This window comes from Triturus cristatus, chromosome 10, assembly GCF_964204655.1.
Source record: "Triturus cristatus chromosome 10, aTriCri1.1, whole genome shotgun sequence".
In the NCBI taxonomy this organism is placed as follows: domain Eukaryota; kingdom Metazoa; phylum Chordata; class Amphibia; order Caudata; family Salamandridae; genus Triturus; species Triturus cristatus.
This window is the reverse complement of record NC_140593.1, coordinates 201,609,152-201,630,667: the sequence shown is the minus strand read 5'-3', so window position 1 is coordinate 201,630,667 and position 21,516 is coordinate 201,609,152. Positions and strand designations below refer to the sequence as shown.

The 21,516-nt window shown below is 56.9% G+C and overlaps 1 protein-coding gene across 4 annotated transcripts in view; it reads right to left on the bottom strand.

Moving 5' to 3' along the window:
- Nucleotides 1-21,516, bottom strand: part of AGMO (alkylglycerol monooxygenase) — an 890,221-nt gene that overhangs the window by 382,668 nt on the left and 486,037 nt on the right. For all 4 annotated transcript variants that reach the window (XM_085630810.1, XM_085630809.1, XM_085630808.1 and 1 more), the window contains exons 10-11: nucleotides 1,141-1,275; nucleotides 727-843 (exon numbers count right to left, since the gene is read on the bottom strand). In XM_085630810.1, the coding sequence (XP_085486936.1) occupies nucleotides 727-843; nucleotides 1,141-1,275 (252 nt within the window). The remainder of the gene's footprint in view (nucleotides 1-726; nucleotides 844-1,140; nucleotides 1,276-21,516) is intronic.

Here is a 21,516-nt window from a genome sequence, read left to right as displayed (position 1 = left end):
GGTATACAACTTGCATATTCCACTCAAGCAAGGGACTTACAAAGGTCTCTTTGCCTCTGCTCCCGTGCCCAAAACATTGCACAGGTGCAGGAGTAAAGTGTTTCCCTCCAGGAGGCCATGTCTCTTTGCAAAAGAGGGAATGGCCATTAAGATAGTAGTGATGCTATGTGTCTGCTGGAGCTATCAGTATTAAAGAAGAGGCTGCACATGTGTCTGTGGCCATTCTGCAATACAACAGTGCCCGGGGATGCAGACAACATGAGTGCATCTCTGTTGCGGCCTGAGAAAAAGAAAATGAGAGAAAAATGTAGCACTAAAGAGTTAGCCCCCATTCCAGGTACATAACAAGGATTAGGGAGGCAAAAAGCACGTACTTATTAGTTCACCAATATTGGTAATAACAAACCCCTCACAATGAGGACCATAGGTGATGGTTGTATGCATTGAATTAATTAAAACTTCACAATCAACGACATAACTTGAAAATCACACCAAAACCTGAAAACCTGGCTAAAGCAATAGAATACATATGAACCATGGCAACTATAAAAACACTATTCATTTTGGAAGCTTTTAAAGACACAAAGGAAACATCAAATTCTTCATGATGTCAAATCGAATGTTTAAAAATGCACCTACAAGTAGCAGTGTCTTTTGAATGTCCTTTTTGAACCAGCCAATTCTAAGTGAAAAGGCTTCAATTTCCCTGATGTGAGAGGTACTTACTATTTTGGCAGAAAACAAATGCTGGTATAGTCCCAACATTAGTATAAAGTGAACAACAGCATAGACTTGAAGAAGCACAGTAGGTTTGGTGTTGTAAGGAACCTCTTCTCCAGTAACCTGAAAGAAAATACACTCCATGAGTGTCATACTGTGATCTCTTATGAAAATATTTGCGTTCAGGTATGATACTTTTAAAATCAAATGGTCGAATGATCTCCAAATTGAAATGTCTAACACGGAATTTCAAACAAAAGATTTCTGTATTATATTTCTTTAAAATGTTCTTCAATCTTCTTTATAAGGACCTGAGTGCTAATTTGGCGCTAGAAGCACCATAATACTGAAATCACACAGTAAATAAACGATTCAATATAATATTTGTAAAAACAGCAACAATCTTTCACTTCTTCCTACCTCTGGGAGTTCCTCGGGGAGGCCGAGCCGAGGTTTGCCGGGACCCCAGCCTGGTCCCTTGAATACAACTGAAACCTTATTCCAGAATCCGGGAGTGACCCACACCAGGTTCCACATATAGACCAAGTGTTGAAACTGTGAAGACAAATTAAACCTTATAAGACATGTATTCCTTGTATAAACACAGTCACTAATTTCTTTTTAATCAGTGACTTGTGACGCACCAAGTTGCCGACTATAAAGAATAGACATCAGATCTCTACTATTATAAGGTTAATACAGTTGAGTTCTGGCATCACAATACCTGCTGCCAGAGCCAGCAGCTGAAGTGAAAGGCAGGTCAGGTCATTGAGCATAATTAAAGCAGCTGTTTGACCCCTTAACAGCTGCCCCCCTGTCCCCCAGAGCTGGGCCTTTTTATTAGCTATTTGGGGTAGTTCGAGATTAGGGCTCCATAGATTGCTTCCACATAAAGTATTGTGAGAAAGTCATCCTTTTTGCCCTGATCACCCCTCTGTTTTGATTGATACTGGTGATAACGGACTCAGATTGTGCCCTGGGCTCTGCTACCCAGACCCAAGGCCAGTGTTATGTGTAAAAGGTATATAATGGTTAGGTGTAACTACAACACAATTGGTATGACAACCTACCTGTATGCTCCTAATATATGGCAGGGCATGGGGGTTTAGAGGCCCAGCAGATTTAATGCACTTAATTGTGCACCGATGGGTTGCCTGATGTCATTTTAAAGGCAGCCCTGCTTTGCAGGCTGCTTTTAAATGTAGATGATATGAAAATTTGACTTTGGAATTAAAGGTACTTCCGAAGTCTCAACCTACCTTATTCTTACAAATGTCACTATAAGCATGGGCATTATAAAAGATGTTTTATATGTAGGCTATCTGGTTTTAGGTTTAAACCTATAATAACTGATAAAACCCCACCGAAAGGAAAATAGCCATCATCGGCATAAACATATAAACACTGAAAAAAACACCTTTGCAACCACAAACTAAGTGCCATTGATAGAAAGGAACAGATGAGTGAAAGTCATTTTTATTTCTTCCTGAAAGGGCCAGTACATTGTAACTTTTTTATACACGGTAACATCAAGTAAGACTGGGCTAACGGTATTCTGCTTGAGTTTTGTTGTTTAGGGATGTCACTAAAACATCGTCTCTTCTTTCTTCTACTTTTTTCAGTTTTGTTGTCTTTGGTATAAAGATGCAGTGTTTAGAAGCATGTTTTAGGTCTTATTTAGTTATTTTATAAACTGTAGAGAATCGGGAAATATCAAAATCATATTTGAAATGTTGGTTACATTTGATTTCACTGATAGGTAAAATGGCTGGTTTCATAAAAATCATTCCTAATATCTACCATCACATTAACCCACAGACAGAGAATGGGTGAAATCCTTTGATACATCAGCCCCCTTTCCTAGTGAGTCAGTATTGATTGTAAGTGAATTGCCAAACACCCCAGTCTTTAAACAATCAATTCAAGGTGTAGTGACTGCTATATGTGAAAAGAATGTTGTCACCAAGCATCTGAGATAGTGATGGAAACATGACACCAGGCGTTTGGTAAACATGGAACGCAGTGTCACTTGGAATGCTGCTGAAAAAAGTTCCTTCCAAGTTCAATACAGATTGGAGTGATATTGTTTGTATTTGCAGTAATTCATCTACGTATATGAAAAAGATGTATGATGGCCTGTCAAAATCGATACCTGAGCTGAAGTGCTTCCCTGTAAGAGATCCTCGTCACTTGCTAGATGTTATGCTGAAAGCACCTTTACAATCTACAGAGTTAATGAAGAATACTATTGACTTTGTGGTCAATTCTGGTGCAGTAAAAATGTGTTTAGACGTCATCTACCCTGTGCATAGGCTACCTATACACATGCACTATCAGTGCAGAAAGCAAGCAATAATTAAAATTAAATTAAAATTCCATAAACACCGGAAAAACACTGTTTCTGTTGTTTTTAATGGCGCGGAAATATGTAAACGCTGATAACCACCGTTTTTTACGGTATTGAAAAAACGGAAAAAACTCCACCAGAATTTACCAAAAATAGAAACTGAAAACAGGAAAGCCTATTTATATGCCATGATGAGGGGGGAAACTGTCAATTTCGTTTTGCCCATTGTAGCACAATTGGCTCCATAGGCTAACGTGGGAATACTTTAATGAAGCATACCTATTGCTAGAAGTGCGTTGAAATGTACTTCAAAGTATAAAAGTGGTAGTTAGAATGAACCCAGCAACTTACCACTGTTGGATTTATTAGAACTATCACAGAAAATAAGGTATAGAACTTGCTTTTTTGATGAACCAAAATCCAGTCTTCCAGGAGCCCTGGTCTGATTGACCAGCCCCTGACAGGCAGAGTCAAGCTGCCTTAATGAGGTTTGAAGTGGCCTGAGCTGAGACAAAGGAAGAGTCTGGGGAGAGGAGAACTTGAACTGTAGAGCAAAAGGCAGGATGGGAATGGAGAAGCCAAACTGGTCTCACCCCCACATCCTATCACCCCAGCCAGGCAGGAATCTCAGTAAGATCAGCAGAGGTGCTGGAAGGGGAGTGTTAGGCAAATGTAGCCAGAACTTAACTTCTAGGAAAGAGTTTCTCCATTTTTGATTTTGGAAGAATAGTGCTTTCTGGGTCAAGAAGATGCCACACTTTGGAGGATGTTGTCATATTTCTTGGTCTCACCCCATAGCCAATTTGTCAGTGGTGCACCCTGCTTCTCGGCCAGGGACACTGGGTGAAAATGGGAGAGCTGCCCAGCAACTCAGAACCCTGCATGAAACAAGGAGAAGAACAAGCATTTGCAATGCAATAGGTCTCGCATTTATAAGAGTTTGAGCTATTGGCATTGTAAAATTACAATGCCTTTTATTTATGTTTTGGTTTTAAAACAAATAAAAGGCATTGTCATTTACAATGTCAGAAGCATAAACTCGCATAAAAGCAGTGTGTGGAGTGCAGCAGTGTGCGGCGTGCAGCAGTATGCGGCGTGCAGCAGTGTGCGGCGTCCAGCAGTGTGTGGCGTGCAGCAGTGTGAGGCGTGCAGCAGTGTGAGGCATGCAGCAGTGTGCGGCGTGCAGCAGTGTGCGGCGTGCAGCAGTGTGTGGCGTGCAGCTGTGTTTTGTGTAGCAGTGTGAGGCATGCAGCACTGTGTGGGGTGCAGCAGCGTGCAGCAGTGTGCAGCAGTGTGCGGCGTGCAGCAGTGTGCTGCGTGCAGCAGTGTCGTGCAGCATGCAGCAGTGAGTAATGCAGCAGTGTGCAGCAGTGTGTGGCATGCAGCAGTGTGCGGCGTGCAGCAGTGTGCGGCGTGCAGCAGTGTGTGCGTGCAGCAGTGTTTTGTGTAGCAGTGTGAGGCATGCAGCACTGTGTGGCGTGCAGCAGCGTGCAGCAGTGTGCGGCGTGCAGCAGTGTGCTGCGTGCAGCAGTGTCGTGCAGCATGCAGCAGTGAGTAATGCAGCAGTGTGCAGCAGTGTGTGGCATGCAGCAGTGAGAGGCGTGCAGCAGTGTGTGCCATGCAGCAGTGTGTGCCGTGCAGCAGTGTTTCATGTAGCATTGTGCGCCGTGCAGCAGTGAGTGGCGTGCAGCAGTGTGTGGCGTGCAGCAGTGTGTGGCATGCAGCAGTGTGCGGCGCGCAGCAGTGTGCTGCGTGCATCAGTGTGTGGCATGCAGCAGTGTGTGGCGTGCAGCAGTGTGTGGCGTGCAGCGGCGTGCAGCAGTGTGTGGCGTGCAGCAGTGTGTGGCGTGTAGCAGTGTGCAGCGTGCAGCAGTGTGCGGCATGCAGCAGTGTGAGGCGTGCAGCAGTGTGAGGCATGCAGCAGTGTGTGGCGTGCAGCAGTGTGAGGCATGCAGCAGTGTGAGGCGTGCAGCAGTGTTTCGTGTAGCAGTGTGTGGCATGCAGCAGTGTGCGGCGTGCAGCAGTGTGTAATGCAGCAGTGTGTAATGTAGCAGTGTGCGCAGCAGTGTGTGGCGTGCGATAGTGTGCGGCGTGCAGCAGTGTGCGGCGTGCAGCAGTGTGTGGCGTGCAGCAGTGTGTGGCGTACAGCAGTGTGCGGCGTGCAGCAGTGTGTGGCGTGCAGCAGTGTTTCGTGTAGCAGTGTGAGGCATGCAGCACTGTGGCGTGCAGCGGCATGCAGCAGTGTGCGGCGTGCAGTAGTGTGCTGCGTGCAGCAGTGTGCTGCGTGCAGCAGTGTCGTGCAGCATGCAGCAGTGAGTAATGCAGCAGTGTGCAGCAGTGTGTGGTGTGCAGCAGTGTGCATCGTGCAGCAGTGTGTGGCGTGCAGCAGGGTGTGGCGTGCAGCAGTGTTTCGTGTAGCATTGTGTGGCGTGCAGCAGTGTGTGGCGTGCAGCAGTGTGTGACGCGCTCAGCAGTGTTTTGTGTAGCAGTGTGCGGAGTGCAGCAGTGTGCGGTGTGCAGCAGTGTGCTGCGTGCAGCAGTATGTGGCGTGCAGCAGTGTGTGGCATGCAGCGGCATGCAGCAGTGCGTGGCATGCAGCAGTGTGCGGCGTGCAGCAGTGTGCGGTGTGCAGCAGTGTGCAGCGTGCAGCAGTGTGCTGCATGCAGCAGTGTGAGGCGTTCAGCAGTGTGAGGCATGCAGCAGTGTGAGGCGTGCAGCAGTGTGTGGCATGCAGCACTGTGTGGCGTTGTGAGACCGGCCTCACGGCGTATGCCCTCCCGATCATCCCGCCAACCTGCAACCACCCCCAAGACACGGCATCTCCGACTCCGGCCGCCCCAGCCACACAGATCCGAGGGCCAGCCAGAGTCCCCGACAGACTCGACACCCTACCACGCATGTCCGACCGAGGGAGCGGGAACCCCCGAGCCAGACCAAGGGGCGCCAGCCCAGTCGCACCTCGGATCGCCTTCCCCCGGGAGGGCTCGATCGGCCACCAGGCCCCTGGGGAGCAGGCGCCTCGCCTGCCGAGTGTCTGGGGACCCTCCCAGACCCACCTGAAAAGACCAAAGAAACGAGCGGCAGGAAATCCCGCCGAACCCCCTCAGTCACCAAAGACCCCTCTCTGCGAGGACTCCGGACTTCAAAGGGCAGGGGGAGTATAATAGGGGTGCCGGAGGGACGAATGACAGAGAAGACCTGGATCTATCGAAGCCTGCTGACGCTGTCGCGGCCCCCGAATACTGAACCACCTAGGCCTGCTGAGTGACTCGCGGCCCCCAGCCATTGAACCATCTGAGCCCTGCTGACGAGATCGCGGCTCCCGAACTCCGAACCACCTGGGCCTGCTGAGTGACTCGCGGCCCCCAGCCATTGAACCATCTGAGCCCTGCTGTCGAGATCGCGGCTCCCGAGCTCCAACTATCTGTGCCTGCTGAGTGACTCGCGGCGCTCCCCTCGAGGACGACTTGGCAAGAGATCGCCCAGAGAAACGACACCCTCCAGCTCGAGGATTGTGAGCTATCCGCAGGGTACTTTGCAGAGACACTACCTTCAAAGACTGTCCCGCTACCCCCATTCCCCTACCACCGATTTGTAGTATCTTGTGCCGCTGATGTACTACTTACTCCTTGGATCATAAAGATCCCTTGAACCCTTCGATAAAAGAAACTATCGTCCTACGAAGAATACGTGTGGTGTCTCTCTGTTCGTAGTGTCAGTTCAGGGTGTGCGCGCCTGGTTCGGCCTACTTGGGAAAGGTGGGTCAAAGGGGTGGGCAAGACGTGTACCGAACCCCCCTCCGGCGAACGCCTTTCCAACATTTGGTGGCAGACGACGGGATACGAGCCGACACCGAAAGAGAGCGTGCAGAGAACGACTGACGCACTACCAAACAGAGATGGAAGGAGAAACCTCCCTGGGTGCCGCAGGTACCGAAATGAGCTCACCGTTCCGAGAGGATCAATTGGACTATTATACGCATAGAGAATTAAAGCAATTTTGCAAAGACCTTGGAATCGCTACCACCGGATTAAGCACAAAGGAAGACTTCCAGAAAGTATTGAAGACCTGGGTCGAGACGGGGGCGCCCCAGACCCAAACGGAAGGAGACTCCGCCCATGAACCACGGAGCATCCCGGTGAGAAACAACGGGCCAGAGGGGAACCTGTCCCCCGAGGAACTAGCAGACCGAGAGAGAAACCGCAACCACGAACTTGAACTGGCCAAGCTGAAAATCGAGGGAGAAATAAAACTGGCCGAGAAAAAGTTAGCCGTCGAGCAGTTACGGCTACAGGGGGAACTCGAGGAGAAGAGACGCCAAAGAGAGCACGACGAAAAGAAACTCCAGCTGGAACATGAACGCAGCCTGAAAGAGATCGAGTTGAGGGCTAAAAGCGAAGAGTCCCGACCTTCCGGGAATCTACCATCCGCTTCCACCGTAGAAGCCAAAGTCCACATCCCCAAGGATGTGGTAAAGGAGTATTACAAGAACGACGATATCCAGCAGTGGTTTAAGGCCTACGAAGTCGCCATGACCTCTCACCGAGTCCCGCAGAAGGATTGGGGGGCTGGCCTGTGGGGCCGGTTCTTAAGCGAAGGAAGAGATACCCTGCTGGATCTGCCCTCCACGGTCATGAACTCCTACAGCCACATGAAAGAAGCCCTTGTGGGCCGGTATGGACTCACTCCCGAGATGTACCGGCAATGGTTCCGAGATTGCAAAAAGATACCGGGCACCACATGGGTAGAATACGTGAACTTTTACAGCCGGGCCTTGGACGGGTGGATCAAGGGTAGCAAGGTCTCCACCTTCGAAGAGCTGTTTGATTTGATCGCCTGGGAACATTTAGCAGCCAATTGCTTTGTAGAACTGCGCCAACATCTCTTGGACAGTAAACTCACCGACCCTCGAAAGCTGGCCGCCGAGGCTGACCGTTGGGTGAACACCCGGGCCACACGAGGCCCCGTGAGAGACTACGGTCACCACAGTCAAGGACCCCCCCGCCAGAGGGGCGGAGGAAACCACGGCCGACCAAGAGACTTCCCAGGGGGGCCCCGGCACAGCCCTCCCAGCAGCCCACCAGCGGCAGGTCCAGCTCCGTCCCCAGCCAGCACCGGAGCCCCGGGGCGGCTAGGGCCCCGAACCAGGATCACCTGCTTCCGCTGCCAACAGCCCGGACACTACGCCAATGACCCCCAGTGTCCCCAGTATCAACGAACCGCAACGACCAACCCCCCGGCCCGGCAGATGGCCTCCGTGGCCCTAGGAGAAGAGATAGAGGACTCTGAAGAGTGGGAACCAGCTGCCATGGCCCTGGTCTCCCTTGGTGATCGAGAGATGGTCCCCGGGACACCCTTGCCCGCCAACACGAAGAAGTACCGACAGCAGGTGACCATTACCGGCCACCGAGTCGAGGGCCTCCGCGATACCGGAGCAAGTGTCACCGCGGTCCACCGCAACCTAATCTCTGAAGACCAGATCCTACCTGGTGCCCTCTGTCCGGTCATATCCTCCGACAATTCTGAGAGCCTCTGCCAGATGGCTCTGGTGCCTTTCGAGTGGGGAGGAGTCTCCGGAGAATTGAAGGTAGCCGTCCGAACATCACAGCCCGTAGACTGCCTCCTGGGCAACGACCTTGAGAGTTCCCCATGGGGGCAAGTGGAACGAAGAGCCCATCTCGGGATGATGGGCCTACCCGAATGGGTCTGCGCCACCACGCGCTCCATGACCGCGCGATTGCCTCCCTCTGAGGGCGGTGAGGCCCTCCCACCGAACACTGTCCCCGAGAACCGGGACACCCTACCGAAAACGGACAACCCTCCTTCGGAGGGAGAAGAAGACCCTACCCCAGGAGAAGGGCCGGAGCCTTCCGCCCTTGAGACACTGACTGAGCTCGGAGAACTGCCCGAGATGGCCCAGTGGCGCTGTGAGGGAGGGCCCTCCCGTGAAGAGTTCTGCCAGGAACAGGCCACCTGGCCTTTACTCGTGGGACTCCGACAACAAGCAGAAGCCCAGACCGCCGGTGACCGAACCGGGACCCACTGGGTCTATTGGGACAATGGCCTCCTATATAGTGAACAAAAGTCAGCCGAGCTAGGCGCAGCCCGAGTACTGGTGGTACCCCTGCGCTTCAGAAGCCTCCTCCTGGGCCTGGCCCACGATGTACCCTTGGCAGGACACCTGGGCCAAGACAAAACATATCAGCGATTAGTTACACACTTCTATTGGCCCAAGATGCGAGCAAATGTAGAAGTCCACTGTAAATCCTGCCTCACGTGCCAGGGCAGTGGGAAAAGTGGCGGAAAGCGCAAGGCTCCATTACAACCCTTCCCCGTTGTGAGTACCCCGTTTGAGCGGGTCGGCATCGACATCGTGGGACCCCTGGATCCGAAGACCGCCCAGGGCCACAGATTCATCCTCGTCCTGGTGGACCATGCCACCCGCTACCCCGAGGCCATTCCCCTCCGCACTGTGACGGCTCCCGTGGTGGGCCGGGCTCTCATGGGGATCTTCTCCCGTGTCGGATTCCCTCGCGAGGTTGTGAGTGATCGCGGCACTAACTTCATATCCCGCTACATGAAGTCCCTGTGGCAGCAGTGCGGAGTAACCTATAAATTCACGACCCCCTACCACCCCCAGGGCAACGGCCTGGTGGAACGCTTCAACCGAACCCTGAAGGGGATGATCCTGGGCCTCGAGGAGCCCCTACGCCGAAGATGGGACGTCCTCCTCCCTTGCCTCCTGTTCGCGTACCGGGAAGTTCCCCAAAAGTCCCTGGGGTTCAGCCCATTTGAACTACTATACGGACACCCCGTCCGGGGGCCCCTGAGCCTGGTCAAAGAGGGCTGGGAGACAAGCCCCCGGGGGACCCCCCTGATGTGTTCCTGTTGGACAGGCCACATGAAGGGCTTGCTCCCTCCCCGCATGACAGGGCCCAAGCCCCGGCCCTCCAGGTGTTACCCACAGAAACAACCCGCACCCCGTCTCCCGACGGAACTCCTGCCCCCGGACATCTATGTATCATGGGGCCGAACCACTACCGGCTCCCCCGGCCGGACCAGCCGCCATCTTGGACACTGCACCACGAGGCCGCATGGCCTCAGCTCGACCCTAACCCTGGGCCTGGCCAGGCCCCGACATCCCGGCACCACCATCCACCCAGGAGGTGAACGGACCACTTGGCAGGTCGATGGGAGAAAGAAGTGTCGATGGCTCTCCCCCGCCAGGTGCCGATCGCCCTCCAGCTCCCCCGGGCGCTGGCTCCACCCCCCTGCTGGGTGTCTGGACTCCCTCATCCCGGACCTCCCGACCTCCAAGTGCGAGGGTCCGGACATCAAAGGGCGCCAGACCTATAACTAGGGCAGCTCCAGAGCAGGAAGGCAGTTGTATCCTGGAGTCGAGAGACACCGAGAAGAACTCATCCTTGACGGACTACCGGCGCTGCCGTAGCCCTGCCTTGTGAACTGTCGTCCTGCCTGCTGGCGCTGCCGCGGCCTTCTGCATCCTCCATCCTCGTTGGGACCTGCTGGCGCTGCCGCGGACCGTTGTAACTACTACCTTTGTCGGGACCTGCTGGCGCTGCCGCGGACCGTTGTAACCACCACCTTCATCGGGACCTGCTGGCGCTGCCGCGGACCGTGTAACGACCACCTTCATCGGGACCTGCTGGCGCTGCCGCGGACCGTGTAACGACCACCTTCACCGGGACCTGCTGGCGCTGCCGCGGCCCGTCCAAGCTAGAACACCGAGCTCGAGGATTGTGAGCTATCCATCATCGCATCTACCAGATTGGTAACCAGACTGTCCCGCTACCCCCTTTCCCAAACCAAGAGACTAGAATCGAGGGGACCCCTGAGTCCAGACCTCCTTGTACCATTCCATCGTACCTTAAGAAATCGCTTATAAAGAACGTTAAATCCTATCCTTGTGTGGTGTACATCTGTGGGGGGGAAGTTACTCGTCTGTACGATCGCTGGAGACGGCTCTCCCCGGAGACCTCTTCCCTTGTCCTCGGCCGACCCTCCCGGTCCGTCTAACAGTTCCGCTACATCCTGGCGCTCCGCAACCAGACCCGGAAGTTCAGAGAACTCGCTGAGGCTAACCTCGAGGCCAGCCAAGAAGAGATGAAGCGCTGGTATGACCAGAACGCAACTCTGGTCGAGTTCCAGCCGGGCCAGCAGGTTTGGGTCATGGCCCCGGTGAAGCCCTGCGCCCTACAGGACAAATGGACTGGCCCCTTCAAGGTGATCGAGCGGAAGAGTCAGGTCACGTACCTGATCGATGTACAGTCCCCACGGAACCCCCTCCGGGTTCTCCACGTGAACCGTCTCAAGCCCTACTTTGTGAGAACGGAGTTGAGTTTGTTACTGGCCACCGATGACGGGGCGGAAGAAGACACTGAACCCCTGCCCGACCCCCTGTGCGCAAAAGAACTGGATGGTTCCGTGGAGGGAGTGAAGCTGTCAACCACCCTCACTCCCCAACAGTCCGACGACTGTCGCCAGCTGCTCAGACAATTCGCAGACCTCTTCTCCCTCATCCCAAGAGTCACCGACTGGTGTGTCCACGACGTAGACACCGGCGACAGCCCACCTGTGAGACACCGAGCCTACCGGGTGCCTGACCGGGTCCGCACCTGTATCAAGACCGAGGTACAGAAGATGTTAACCCTTGGAGTGATCGAACCCTCCGATAGCCCCTGGGCCAGTCCGGTAGTCCTGGTCCCGAAAGCGGCCGCCCTTGGGGTCGCCCCCGAACTAAGATTCTGTGTGGACTACCGGGGGCTCAATGCGGTCACCCGGGCGGACGCTCACCCTATTCCCCGCGCTGACGAGCTCATCGACCGCCTTGGGGCCGCACGTTTCCTCAGCACCTTCGACCTGACCTGCGGTTACTGGCAGATTGCGCTCACGGAGGGGGCGAAAGAACGCTCCGCCTTCTCCACACCCGATGAACACTACCGTTTCAGGGTCATGCCGTTCGGGATGAAAAATGCCCCGGCCACTTTCCAGCGGTTGGTAAACAAGGTCCTGGCCGGACTCGAGGAGTTCAGCGCAGCGTACCTGGATGACATAGCCGTATTCAGCTCTCAATGGCACGAGCATCTCCAGCACCTCCGACAAGTACTGCTGGCCCTGCGCCGAGCCGGCCTAACAGTGAAGGCCAGCAAATGCCAGCTCGGGCAAGGCTCCGTGGTCTACCTGGGGCATCAGGTGGGCAGCGGGCAGGTTGCCCCCCTCCAACCAAAGATCGACGCCATCAAGTCCTGGGAGCCCCCCACCACTCAGACGGAAGTCCGGGCCTTCCTGGGCCTCACAGTATACTGCCGGCGGTTCATTAAAAACTATGGTAGCCTCGCGGGGCCTCTCACAGAGTTGACCTCCAAAAAACTCCCGAAGAAGGTGCAGTGGACCCCCCCGTGCCAGCAGGCGTTCGACGCCTTGAAAACCGCCATGTGCACCGCCCCAGTACTCAAGGCCCCCGACTACTCCCAGGAGTTTGTGGTCCAGACCGACGCGTCCGAACACAGCATCGGAGCCGTCCTCTCGCAGTTCAACGACAAGGGCATAGATCAGCCCATAGCCTTCATCAGCCGAAGGCTGCTGCCTCGAGAACAACGTTGGAGTACCATAGAACGAGAGACCTTCGCCGTAGTCTGGGCCCTTAAGAAACTACGACCCTATCTGTTCGGAACCCACTTCCGAGTGCAGACGGACCACCGGCCCTTGCGGTGGCTGATGCAGATGCGGGGAGAGAACCCCAAGCTATTACGATGGTCAATCTCCCTCCAAGGGATGGACTTCACTGTCGAGCATCGCCCCGGGACGGATCATGCCAACGCCGACGGCCTGTCCCGGTTCTTCCGCTTCGGCGAGGAGAACCCCCCAGTGGATGGGTAGTTCTCCACGCCTTTCAGCTGGGGGGGACGCGTGTGAGACCGGCCTCACGGCGTATGCCCTCCCGATCATCCCGCCAACCTGCAACCACCCCCAAGACACGGCATCTCCGACTCCGGCCGCCCCAGCCACACAGATCCGAGGGCCGGCCAGAGTCCCCGACAGACTCGACACCCTACCACGCATGTCCGACCGAGGGAGCGGGAACCCCCGAGCCAGACCAAGGGGCGCCAGCCCAGTCGCACCTCGGATCGCCTTCCCCCGGGAGGGCTCGATCGGCCACCAGGCCCCTGGGGAGCAGGCGCCACGCCTGCCGAGTGTCTGGGGACCCTCCCAGACCCACCTGAAAAGACCAAAGAAACGAGTGGCAGGAAATCCCGCCGAACCCCCTCAGTCACCAAAGACCCCTCTCTGCGAGGACTCCGGACATCAAAGGGCAGGGGGAGTATAATAGGGGGTGCCGGAGGGACGAATGGCAGAGAAGACCTGGAACTATCGAAGCCTGCTGACGCTGTCGTGGCCCCCGAATACTGAACCACCTTTTGCCTGCTGAGTGACTCGCGGCCCCCAGCCATTGAACCATCTGAGCCCTGCTGACGAGATCGCGGCTCCCGAACTCCGAACCACCTGGGCCTGCTGAGTGACTTGCGGCCCCCAGCCATTGAACCATCTGAGCCCTGCTGACGAGATCGCGGCTCCCGAACTCCGAACCACCTGGGCCTGCTGAGTGACTCGCGGCCCCCAGCCATTGAACCATCTGAGCCCTGCTGACGAGATCGCGGCTCCCGAACTCCGACTATCTGTGCCTGCTGAGTGACTCGCGGCGCTCCCCTCGAGGACGACTTGGCAAGAGATCGCCCAGAGAAACGACACCCTCCAGCTCGAGGATTGTGAGCTATCCGCAGGGTACTTTGCAGAGACACTACCTTCAAAGACTGTCCCGCTACCCCCATTCCCCTACCACCGATTTGTAGTATCATGTGCCGCTGATGTACTACTTACTCCTTGGATCATAAAGATCCCTTGAACCCTTCGATAAAAGAAACTATCGTCCTACGAAGAATACGTGTGGTGTCTCTCTGTTCGTAGTGTCAGTTCAGGGTGTGCGCGCCTGGTTCGGCCTACTTGGGAAAGGTGGGTCAAAGGGGTGGGCAAGACATGTACCGAACTCCCCTCCGGCGAACGCCTTTCCAACAGGCGTGCAGCAGTGTGAGGTGTGCAGCAGTGTGAGGCATGCAGCAGTGTGAGGTGTGCAGCAGTGTGAGGCATGCAGCAGTGTGAGGTGTGAGGCGTGCAGCAGTGTTTCATGTAGCAGTGTGAGGCGTGCAGCAGTGTGCGGCATGCAGCAGTGTGCGGCATACAGCAATGTGTAATGCAGCAGTGTGTAATGCAGCAGTGTGCGCAGCAGTGTGTGGCATGCAGCAGTGTGAGGCGTGCAGCAGTGTTTCGTGTAGCAGTGTGCGGCGTGCAGCAGTGTGTGATGTGCAGCAGTGTGTGGCGTGCAGCGGCGTGCAGCAGTGTGCGGCGTGCAGCAGTGTGCTGCATGCAGCAGTGTGTGGCGTGCAGCAGTGTGTGGCATGCAGCGGCATGCAGCAGTGTGCACACTGCTGCATTACACACTGCTGCATTACACACTGCAGCAGTGTGCGGTGTGCAGCAGTGTGTGCCGTGCAGCAGTGTGTGGCATCCAGCAGTGTTTCGTGTAGCATTGTGCGGCATGCAGCAGTGTGCGGCATGAAGCAGTGTGCGGCGTGCAACAGTGTGCGACGTGCAGCAGTGTGTGGCATGCAGCAGTGTGTGGTGTGCAGCGGCATGCAGCAGTGTGTGGTGTGCAGCAGTGTGTGGCGTGTAGCAGTGTGCGGCGTGCAGCAGTGTGAAGCGTGCAGCAGTGTGAGGTGTGCAGCAGTGTGCGGCATTCAGCAGTGTGAGGCGTGCAGCAGTGTGTGGCGTGCAGCAGTGTGCGGCATGCAGCAGTGTGCGGCGTGCAGCATTGTGCGGCGTGCAGCAGTGTGAGGCGTGCAGCAGTGTGAGGCGTGCAGCAGTGTTTTGTGTAGCAGTGTGAGGCGTGCAGCAGTGTGCAGCGTGCAGCAGTGTGTAATGCAGCAGTGTGTAATGCAACAGTGTGCGCAGCAGTGTGTGGCGTGCAGTAGTGTGCGGCGTGCAGCAGTGTGCGGTGTGCAGCAGTGTGCTGTGTGCAGCAGTGTGTGGCGTGCAGCAGTGTGTGGCGTGCAGCGGCATGCAGCAGTGTGTGGCGTGCAGCAGTGTGCGGCGTGCAGCAGTGTGCCACGTGTAGCAGTGTGCGGCGTGCAGCAGTGTGTGGCGTGCAGCAGTGTGCGGCATGCAGCAGTATGATGCGTGCAGCAGTGTGTGGTGTGCAGCAGTGTGTGGCGTGCAGCAGTGTGAGGCGTGCAGCATTGTGAGGCGTGCAGCAGTGTTTCGTGTAGCAGTGTTTGGCATGCAGCAGTGTGCGGCGTGCAGCAGTGTGCGGCGTGCAGCAGTGTGTAATGCAGCAGTGTGTAATGCAGCAGTGTGCGCAGCAGTGTGTGGCGTGCGGTAGTGTGCGGCGTGCAGCAGTGTGAGGCGTGCAGCAGTGTGAGGTGTGCAGCAGTGTGAGGAGTGCAGCAGTGTGAGGCGTGCAGCAGTGTGTGGCGTGCGTGTGCGGCGTGCAGCAGTGTGTGGTGTGCAGCAGTGTTTCGTGTAGCAGTGTGAGGCATGCAGCACTGTGGCGTGCAGCGGCGTGCAGCAGTGTGCGGCATGCAGCAGTGTGTGGCATGCAGCGGCATGCAGCAGTGTGCACACTGCTGCATTACACACTGCTGCATTACACACTGCAGCAGTGTGCGGCGTGCAGCAGTGTGTGCCGTGCAGCAGTGTGTGGCATCCAGCAGTGTTTCGTGTAGCATTGTGCGGCATGCAGCAGTGTGCGGCATGCAGCAGTGTGCGGCATGCAGCAGTGTGCGGCGTGTAACAGTGTGCGACGTGCAGCAGTGTGTGGCATGCAGCAGTGTGTGGTGTGCAGCGGCATGCAGCAGTGTGTGGTGTGCAGCAGTGTGTGGCGTGTAGCAGTGTGCGGCGTGCAGCAGTGTGAAGCGTGCAGCAGTGTGAGGCGTGCAGCAGTGTGCGGCATTCAGCAGTGTGAGGCGTGCAGCAGTGTGTGGCATGCAGCAGTGTGCGGCATGCAGCAGTGTGCGGCATGCAGCATTGTACGGCGTGCAGCAGTGTGAGGCGTGCAGCAGTGTGAGGCGTGCAGCAGTGTTTTGTGTAGCAGTGTGAGGCATGCAGCAGTGTGCAGCATGCAGCAGTGTGTAATGCAGCAGTGTGTAATGCAACAGTGTGCGCAGCAGTGTGTGGCGTGCAGTAGCGTGCGGCGTGCAGAAGTGTGCGGTGTGCAGCAGTGTGCTGCGTGCAGCAGTGTGTGGCGTGCAGCAGTGTGTGGCGTGCAGCGGCATGCAGCAGTGTGTGGCGTGCAGCAGTGTGCGGCGTGCAGCAGTGTGCCGCATGTAGCAGTGTGCGGCGTGCAGCAGTGTGCGGCGTGCAGCTGTGTGCGGTGCGCAGCAGTGTGAGGCGTGCAGCAGTGTGCAGCATGCAGCAGTGTGCGGTGTGCAGCAGTGTGCGGCGTGCAGCAGTATGATGCGTGCAGCAGTGTGTGGCGGGCAGCAGTGTGTGGTGTGCAGCAGTGTGTGGCGTGCAGCAGTGTGAGGCATGCAGCAGTGTGAGGCGTGCAGCAGTGTTTCGTGTTGCAGTGTTTGGCATGCAGCAGTGTGCGGCGTGCAGCAGTGTGCGGCATGCAGCAGTGTGTAATGCAGCAGTGTGTAATGCAGCAGTGTGCGCAGCAGTGTGTGGCGTGCGGTAGTGTGCGGTGTGCAGCAGTGTGAGGCGTGCAGCAGTGTGAGGTGTGCAGCAGTGTGAGGAGTGCAGCAGTGTGAGGAGTGCAGCAGTGTGAGGCGTGCAGCAGTGTGTGGCGTGCGTGTGCGGCGTGCAGCAGTGTGTGGTGTGCAGCAGTGTTTCGTGTAGCAGTGTGAGGCATGCAGCACTGAGGCGTGCAGCAGTGTGTGGCGTGCGTGTGCGGCGTGCAGCAGTGTGTGGTGTGCAGCAGTGTTTCGTGTAGCAGTGTGAGGCATGCAGCACTGTGGCGTGCAGCGGCGTGCAGCAGTGTGCGGCGTGCAGCAGTGTGCGGCATGCAGCAGTGTGCTGTGTGCAGCAGTGACGTGCAGCATGCAGCAGTGGGTAATGTAACAGTGTGTAGCAGTGTGTGGTGTGCAGCAGTGTGCGGCGTGCAGCAGTGTGTGCCATGCAGCAGTGTGTGGCATGCAGCAGTGTTTCGTGTAGCATTGTGCGGCGTGCAGCAGTGTGCGGCATGCAACAGTGTGTGGCGTGCAGCAGTGTGCGGCATGCAGCAGTGTGTGGCGTGCAGCAGTGTGTAGCATGCAGTGGCATGCAGCAGTGTGTGGTGTGCAGCAGTGTGTGGCGTGTAGCAGTGTGTGGCGTGCAGCAGTGTGAAGCGTGCAGCAGTGTGAGGCGTGCAGCAGTGTGCGGCGTGCAGCAGTGTGAGGCGTGCAGCAGTGTGAGGTGTGCAGCAGTGTGAGCCGTGCAGCAGTTTGTGGCGTGCAGCAGCGTGTGGCGTGCAGCAGTGTGAGGCGTGCAGCAGTCTGAGGCATGCAGCAGTGTTTTGTGTAGCAGTGTGCGGCGTGCAGCAGTGTTTCGCGTAGCAGTGTGAGGCATGCAGCACTGTGTAGCGTGCAGCGGCGTGCAACAGTGTGCGGCGTGCAGAAGTGTGCGGCGTGCAGCAGTGTGCTGCGTGCAGCAGTGTCGTGCAGCATGCAGCAGTGAGTAATGCAGCAGTGTGTTGCGTGCAGCAGTGTGCAGCATGCAGCAGTGTGTGCCGTGCACCAGTGTGTGGCGTGCAGCAGTGTGCGGCGTGCAGCAGTGTGCTGCGTGCAGCAGTGTGTGGCGTGCAGCAGTGTGTGGCGTGCAGCACTGTGTAGCTTGCAGCGGCGTGCAACAGTGTGTGGCGTGCAGCAGTGTGTGGTGTGCAGCAGTGTGCGACATGCAGCAGTGTGCTGCGTGCAGCAGTGTGTGGCATGCAGCAGTGTGCAGCGTGCAGCAGTGTGCGGTGTGCAGCATTGTGCGGTGTGCAGCAGTGTGAGGTGTGCAGCAGTGTGAGGCGTGCAGCAGTGTGTGGCGTGCAGCAGTGTGTGGCGTGCAGCAGAGTGTGGCGTGCAGCAGTGTGAGGCGTGCAGCAGTGTGAGGCATGCAGCAGTGTTTCGTGTAGCAGTGTAAGGCGTGTAGCAGTGTGCGGCGTGCAGCAGTGTGTAATGCAGCAGTGTCTAATGCAGCAGTGTGCGCAGCAGTGTGTGGTGTGCGGTAGTGTGCGGTGTGCAGCAGTGTGCTGCGTGCAGCAGTGTGCGGCATGCAGCAGTGTGCGGCGTGCAGCAGTGTGAGGCATGCAGCAGTGTGCGGCGTGCAGCAGTGTGTGGCGTGCAGCAGTGTGCGGCATGCAGCAGTAGGAGGCGTGCAGCAATGTGTGGCTGTTGGAAGGCGTTCCCCGGGGAGGCTACGGAATGCGTTCCCGACCACCCGGAGGCTCACCTTACCCAGAGTTAGTCCGAGCAAGAGCGGGGAGGCCCTTCCTGGAAGGGTCTCGTACCTAGGATCGCACACGCTGCGCTTACTCTCTCTTCGGATAGAGAAACACCACACAGTAATTCGTTGTAAGACAATATGCTTTTATCGGTAGTTGTCAGGGATCTTTATGATCCGGCAGGCAGGTGCAGAATTAATGCCACAAGCGGCAGCGATCTCGTGATGAGGGAAAAAGGGGTAGCGGGACAGTCTTTGAATCAGTGTCTCTGCGAGGTATCCGGCGCACAGCTCTCAATCCTCGAGCTGAGGGGTTGTTGCTTCTCTCGGCAATCTCTGCCGATTCTCTTGGAGGAGCAGGCCGCGAGTCCCTCAGCAGGCACTGGAGGTTCGTAGTTCGGGGAGCCGCGACGACGTCAGCAGGGCTCGGATGGTTCAGAGTTCGGGGAGCCGCGACAGCGTCAGCAGGGCTCAGATGGTTCAGAGTTCGGGGAGCCGCGACAGCGTCAGCAGGGCTCAGATGGTTCAGAGTTCGGGGAGCCGCGACAGCGTCAGCAGGGCTCAGATGGTTCAGAGTTCGGGGAGCCGCGACAGCGTCAGCAGGGCTCAGATGGTTCAGAGTTCGGGGAGCCGCGACAGCGTAAGCAGGGCTCAGATGGTTCAGAGTTCGGGGAGCCGCGACAGCGTCAGCAGGGCTCAGATGGTTCAGAGTTCGGGTAGCGTTCTTCGGTTCGGGGAGCGATCGAGCCGCGACCAGGTCAGCAGGCTCTCGTCAGTCCAGGTCTTCTCTGCTCTCGTCCCTTCAGCACCCCTTGTTATACTCCCCCTCCTCTTTGAAGTCCGGAGTCCTCGCGGAGAGGGGTCTGGTGCCTGGGGGGCGGTGTGTCGGGGTTTCCTGTCGCTCGGCCCTTTGATCTGTTCAGGTGGGTCCGGGAGGGACTCCAGACACCCAGCGGTCGAGGCGCCTGCTCCCCGGGGGCCTGGTGGCCGATCGAAACCTCCCTCGGGGAGAGACCAGAGGTGTGACAGGGTCGGCGCCTCTCGGTCTGGTTTGGGGGGGTTTCGCTCTCCCTCGGCCGGGCATGCGTGTTGGGGATCTGGTCGGCCCTCGGGATGTTGGCCCATGGTGGCCGGAAGGCTGTATCAACGAGGTTCGGCGTGGTGGCAGAGTAACCTGCTGGTCGGGAGGGCCCACGCCACGAGGCCGGTCTCACAGTGGCGTGCAGCAGTGTGTGGCGTGCAGCAGTGTGTGGCGTGCAGCAGTGTGAGGCGTGCAGCAGTGTGAGGTGTGCAGCAGTGTTTTGTGTAGCAGTGTGCGGTGTGCAGCAGTGTGCGGTGTGCAGCAGTGTGCGGCGTGCAGCAGTGTGTAATGCAGCAGTGTGTAATGCAGCAGTGTGAGCAGCAGTGTGTGGCATGCAGTAGTGTGCGGCATACAGCAGTGTGAGGCGTGCTGCAGTGTGAGGCGTGCAGCAGTGTGAGGCATGCAGCAGTGTGTGGCATGCAGCAGTGTGCGACGTGCAGCAGTGTGCTGCGTGCGGTAGTGTGCGGCGTGCAGCAGTGTGCTGCATGCCACAGTGTGCGGCGTGCAGCAGTGTGCGGAGTGCAGGTGTGTGCGGCATGCAGCAGTGTGTAATGCAGCAGTGTGTAATGCAGCAGTGTGCGCAGCAGTGTGTGGCATGCGGTAGTGTGCGGCATGCAGCAGTGTGAGGCGTGCAGCAGTGTGAGGCGTGCAGCAGTGTGAGGCGTGCAGCAGTGTGAGGCATGCAGCAGTGTGTGGCGTGCAGCAGTGTGCGGCGTGCAGCAGTGTGTGGCGTGTAGCAGTGTTTCGTGTAGCAGTGTTAGGCATGCAGCACTGTGGCATGCAGCGGCATGCAGCAGTGTGTGGCATGTAGCAGTGTGCGGCGTGCAGCAGTGTGCTGCGTGCAGCAGTGTGCTGCATGCAGCAGTGTCGTGCAGCATGCAGCAGTGAGTAATGCAACAGTGTGCAGCAGTGTGTGGCATGCAGCAGTGTGCGGCGTGCAGCAGTGTGTGCCGTGCAGCAGTGTGTTATTGTATAAATGCAACAATATCGCAGCAGGGATTATTGAGTGTTAGACGGACCGGGAGGGTCGGCCGAGGACAAGGGGAGAGGTCTCCGGGGAGAGCCGTCTCCAGCGATCGTACAGATGAGTAACTTCCCCCCCACAGATATACACCACACAAGGATAGGATTTAACGTTCTTTATAAGCGATTTCTTAAGGTACGATGGAATGGTACAAGGAGGTCTGGACTCAGGGGTCCCCTCGATTCTAGTCTCTTGGTTGGGGAAAAGGGGGTAGCGGGACAGTCTGATTACCAATCTGGTAGCTGAGATGGAAGGGTGGATAGCTCACAATCCTCGAGCTCGATGTTCTAGCTTGGACGGGCCGCGGCAGCGCCAGCAGGTCCCGGTGAAGGTGGTCGTTACACGGTCCGCGGCAGCGCCAGCAGGTCCCGGTGAAGGTGGTCGTTACATGGTCCGCGGCAGCGCCAGCAGGTCCCGATGAAGGTGTTGTTGCAACGGTCCACGGCAGCGCCAGCAGGTCCCGACGAGGAAGGAGGATGCAGAAGGCCGCGGCAGCGCCAGCAGGCAGGACGATAGTTCACAAGGTAGGGCTACGGCAGCGCCGGTAGTCCGTCAAGGCTGAATTCTTCTCGGTGTCTCTCGACTCCAGGATACAACTGCCTTCCTGCTCTGGAGCCGCCCTAGTTATAGGTCTGGCGCCCTTTGATGTCCGGACCCTCGCACTTGGAGGTCGGGGGGTCCGGGATGAGGGAGTCCAGACACCCAGCAGGGGGTGGAGCCAGCGCCTGGGGGAGCTGGAGGGCGATCGGCACCTGGCGGGGGAGAGCCATCGACACTTCTTTCTCCCATTGACCTGCCAAGTGGTCCGTTCACCTCCTGGGTGGATGGTGGTGCCGGGATGTCGGGGCCGGGCCAGGCCCAGGGTAA